The 5,029-nt window shown below is 68.9% G+C and overlaps 1 protein-coding gene across 1 annotated transcript; it reads right to left on the bottom strand.

Annotated features, from left to right (window-relative positions):
- Nucleotides 1-426: 426 nt before the first annotated feature.
- Nucleotides 427-1,398, bottom strand: AURANDRAFT_22067 (hypothetical protein; the record flags this gene model as incomplete). The annotated part of the gene is made up of 1 exon (XM_009036005.1): nucleotides 427-1,398. A coding segment is annotated over one exon (972 nt), but the record flags the coding sequence as incomplete, so codon positions are not given.
- Nucleotides 1,399-5,029: the final 3,631 nt, after the last annotated feature.

Below are 5,029 nucleotides of genomic sequence, written 5' to 3'. Positions count from 1 at the left end.
CGCCGCGTCCTTCGCGTCGCTCTCGGCGTCGTCGCGCTTGGCGTCGTCGTCGGCCTTGGCGTCGTCGCCGCCGCCCTTGGCGTCGGCGTCGTCGGCGGGGGGCGCGTCGCCGCCGCCGCCGTCGGCGGCTTTCGCGTCGTCCGCGGGCGGCGCCGCGGCCGCGGCGCCCTTGGCCTCCGCGGGCTCCGCGACGGACGACGACGAGCCCGCCTTGGATTTCGACGACGAGCGGCGGAAGAAGTTGAAGCGCGAGCTCGACGCCGGCGTCGCGTCGCCGTCGGCCGCGGCCTTGGCGTCGTCCTTGCCGGGCGTCTTCGGCCTCTTGTCCGGCGACGCGGGCCGCCGCTCCGGCTCGGCCTCGCGGTCGTTGACGATGTCGTCGATGGCTTTGACGTCGTCGGGCGCGAGGGGCGCGAGGCGCCGCGTGTTCTCCTCCTCCTCGAGGTACTCGTCGAAGTTGTCGCGGACGCACTTGCGGTCGAGCGACGGCGCGAACGGCGGCTCCGCCTCCTTGGCCAGCACCGTGTCCCAGGGCGTCGACGACAGCCAGGCGTGGGACCGGCAGGCGCCGGCGCCCGCGGACCCGCCCAGGCGCTTGCGCACGTCGCGGCGGAGCAGGTGCTCGACGAAGGACCGCGCGCTCCCGTGCTTCCGCAGCTCCTTGGGCTCGTCGAACCTGCCCTTGAGCACCTTCTGGTAGATGCCCAGGGGGTTCGCGTCGTAGAAGGGCGGGTAGCCGCACAGGAGCTCGAAGACGAGGACGCCGAGCGCCCAGCAGTCCGCCTCCTTGCCGTAGCCGCCGCGGAGCAGCACCTCGGGCGCGACGTACTCGGGGTCGCCGCAGAGGGTCAGCGTCTTGTGGAAGTGGACGAGCTTCGACAGCCCCAGGTCCACGACGCGGCAGTAGCCCGCGTCGTCGAGCACGAGGTTCTCCGGCTTGACGCCCCTATACACGACGCCGAGCCGGTGGAGGTACTCGAGCGCGGGGACGACCTGGCCCATGTAGAAGCGGCAGTCGGGCTCGCCGAGCGTCCCCAACGCCCGGAGCCGGTGGTGCAGGTCGCCGCCGCGCAGCAGCTCGAAGACGACGTAGACCGACGACGCGTCCTGGTACTTGCCGAGCGACGGGCACAGAAACGGGTGCTCGACGGTCCGCAGGAGCGCGACCTCGCTCCGCACGTAGCGGAGCAGGTCCCGCGACACGATGTCCAGCTTCTTGATGATCTTCACGCAGCGCATCTGGTCCTCGAGGATGTTGCGCACGAGCCGCACGCGCGAGAAGGCGCCCGTGCCGATGGTCTCGTGGTTCTCGAAATCCGTGATGCGGTACAAAATCTGCTCCGGCCGCCGCTCCTTCTTCTCCGACTCGCCCCGCTCGAGCTTGCCCCGGGTCGACATGCCCGCGCAGCCGCAGCGGCGCGCGGGCAGCCCCAACGATTGCGAGGCAGCGCGCGTGCGTCGAGGGTGAAGAGCCGCCATCTTGACGGCAATGTCGAGACCGGCTCATCGGGCGATCGCGGCTTCTTCGTGATGTCGGCCATGGTGTACTCATGTCTCACGGCCCCCGGCGTCGAGTTCGCGACGAAGGCCGAGTTCACGGCCCACTACAAGAGCGAGTGGCACCGCTACAACCTCAAGCGGAAGACGGCGCAGCTGCCGATGCTCTCCGAGGCCGACTTCGAGGCGCGCCGCGCGGCGGCGCAGGCGTCGGCCCCCAAGGCCAAGGAGGACGGCCACGTCAAGCCGGAGAAGCGCGACGCGCGGAAGCACCGCCAGGAGAAGATGAAGAAGGGCGGCTTCAGGGCCGTCGGCGCGGGCGCGAACGTGCTCGACGCCGTCGCCGGCTACCGCGCGGCGGCGCCGCGCGAGGACGCGGGCGCGCCGGAGGCGGCGGCGGCGGCGGAGGACGACGAGGCGCCGGAGATCGAGGAGATCACGACCGAGGCCCGCGCCACGGACAGCTTCTTCGACAAGGAGCGCTTCGACAGCCCCGAGGCGTCTCTCGAGTATATGCAGAAAAAATACGGCTTCCACGTGCCCGAGGCGGCCTACCTCGTCGACGCCTGCGGCCTCTGCCGGTACCTCTGCGAGAAGGTCAAGGTCGGCCGCACGTGCCTCTTCTGCGAGCGGTCGTTCCGGAGCTACCGCGCCTGCCAGCAGCACATGATCGACAAGAGCCACTTGAAGCTCGCGTACCACACGGACGACGAGGTCGCGGAGCTCAGCGACTTCTACGACTTTAGCGCGACCTACGCGGGCCTGCACGACGACGACGTCAAGCTCCTCGCGCCCGACGACGCCGCGACCGCGGCGCCGGGCGACGACGACGACGACGACGAGGGCTGGGAGACGGCGTCGGACAGCGAGGGCGAGGAGGCGCCGGCGCCGGCGGCCGGCGGCGAGGTCATGCTCCGGCGCGCGACGCGCGTCAAGGTCATGGACAGCGGCGAGCTGCTCCTCAAGCGCGGCGGCAGCCAGAAGGTCGTCGGCGCGCGGTGGCTCCGCCGCTACTACAAGCAGAACATGCGCATCGACGACGACCGCGAGGCCGTCGTCGCCGTCAAGAACGAGGCCAACGCGCGGCTGCTGGCGGCCTACGCGCGCGCGAACGTGCCCGCGACGTCCGCGGGCTTCTTCGCGCGGGGCCTCGCGGCGCAGTTCAACGACCGCCAGAAGCTCATGAAGCGCATCCACAACGACCAGCGCGCGGAGATCAAGCAGCGCGAGCGCACCATGGGCATGCGCTCCGGCGGCAAGGCCAAGGACTTCAAGCAGAACAAGCTCATCAAGCACCGCGTCGCCGGCAAGAACATGGGCGAGGGCCTCGGCGTCCACGGCTAGTGGCGCGCCTAAATTTACGCTTATGTCATCGGCCGTCGCCGAAGGTGAGGCGGCTCATGAGCCCGTCCCAGCACGCGCCGATGGAGTAGAACGCGGCGAGATGCCAGCGCGGCCGCACGAAGCGGAAGACGAGCACGGACGACGGCGCCCAGACGACCAAACCCGTCGCCACGGCTTCGACGTAGTTGGTTCGCAACCGCGCGACCGCGCGTTCCGCGTCCTCGCCGAGGCCGAAGCGCGCGGTCCACAGCGTGAGCGCGGGCACCTCAAAGAGCGGGACGACCAAAAGGCATTCGACGGCGGTCTTGCGCAGGACCGTGGCCACGTTCGCGTTGAGCCACGCGTAGTAGAAATGGTAGGGCACCGCGGCGACGGCGCCGTAGGACGTCATGGCGCCGCAGCGCGTCGCGTCGAATGCCGCCGCGTCGCCGGTCGAGAGCGCGTAGCGCTGCGCGGCGGCATCACCGATCAAACAAATGCCGCCGCCAATTGCGACGTCGGCCGCCACGGCGAGCGAACGCTGCATCTGTCACTCCGCGTCGACGTAGGCCTGGCTCCGCGCGGCGGATGTCGACACCTGCAGGTCCTTGTCGAAGTGCATCCAGCTGCAGACCTCGCGGGAGTCGACGAGCTATGCCATCGAACTCTTGCCGTGCTATGCCATCGTACTCTTGCCACTGATCTTGAACTACCATTGCAGTCTCATTGCATCTCTGCATCCTTCCTGGGAGCGCATGGGGCAGCCACAAGCAGGATTGGCAGCCCCTCGAGCATGACGCTGCGCGCCTTGCTCGTCGTGCTCGTCGGCGGCGCGGCGCAGACGCCGCAGCCGACGCCGCTGGACGCGGGCTGCGTCGAGCGCACCTTCTCGGAGCGCCTCGTCTCGACGACGGCGGACTACGTGCGGAGCGTCTTCGGCATCGACGTCTAGGCTCCTAGAGCGCGCTCCTAGCGCGACCAGGCGGCGAGGAAGGTCCGCGTCACGGCGCTCGTGAGGCGCCGGGAGTCGTCGTCGTCGTCGCCGTAGTCGTCGTCGCCGGAGGCGCCGGGGCAGAGGCCGTCGGGGTCGATCGCGAGGTAGAACGACTGGCCCGTCGAGAAGGCGATGGAGCCGAAGAAGAGCGCGAAGAAGGCCCAGGCGCCCGCGGGCGTCTTGCGGCCCGGGTCGCACTGCGCCTTCGTCGCCTCGATGGAGTTGGGCAGCAGGTTGACGCCCGATGGCGTCCGCGCGTAGACGCCGAAGACCGGCAGGAACTGGATCGACGAGCAGATGATCGTGAGCTTCAGGATGCCGTTCCAGTTGCCGTTGTCGATGGCGCTGTCGGACACGTTCGTCACGCAGGTCAGGTAGGTGCCCAGCTGGTAGCCGCTCTCCGACGCGACGTTCTGCCACGTGCTGAGGAGCGCGTAGACCGTCCCCTCCGAGCCCGAGGGGATCATCGTGAAGAACATGATGCACATGGGCATGAAGACGATGTTCTGCACGAAGTTCTGGAGCGCCGTGTCGCCCATGGCGAAGACGTAGTCCGAGAGGCCGAACGTGTCGCCCGTGACGAGGCAGATCTGCAGGAAGGAGAAGCCCGTGAAGAGCACCGTGACCCAGAGGTAGAGCTTGCGCCACTCGCTCTTGAAGAAGTACTTCTCGTAGGCCCACAACCCGACGACGCCGATGACCGCGCCGACGAAGCTCATCATGCCGTACCCAAAGTTGGAGAAGTCCAGGCCGATGAACAGAAAGTTCGTCCACGCCGGGTTCGACACGTAGCAGAAGTTGTAGAAGTAGAGGTACATGAGCGGCACCCAGACGCCGTCGTTCGAGAGGAAGTCGAAGGTCTCGCGCCACATGGTCTTCAGGTCCACGCCGACGCCCTTGCCGCGGATCGGCAGCTCGTACATGAAGGGCACGAGCGGCAGCACCGTGAAGACGACGAGGAGCGTCTGCATCCAGAAGAGCTGGGGCACCGTGAGCCCCCAGCCCCAGGACCCGCCGCAGGCGGACCCGTTCCAGAGGCACGCGCCCGCGAGCGCGCCGACGGACATGCCGACGGCGCGGACGTAGTACGCGTGCGTCCGCATGCGGCCCTTGTCCGCGGCCGTCTCGCCCGTGGAGCACTCGAGGATGATGGCGTCCGCGACGACGTCGCTGAGCATGAAGCCCGCCGTGTAGCCGAAGGAGAGCAGGAGCACG

Source organism: Aureococcus anophagefferens, assembly GCF_000186865.1.
Source record: "Aureococcus anophagefferens unplaced genomic scaffold AURANscaffold_4, whole genome shotgun sequence".
NCBI classification, from domain to species: Eukaryota; class Pelagophyceae; order Pelagomonadales; family Pelagomonadaceae; genus Aureococcus; species Aureococcus anophagefferens.
This window is presented reverse-complemented; position numbering and strand designations above follow the sequence as displayed.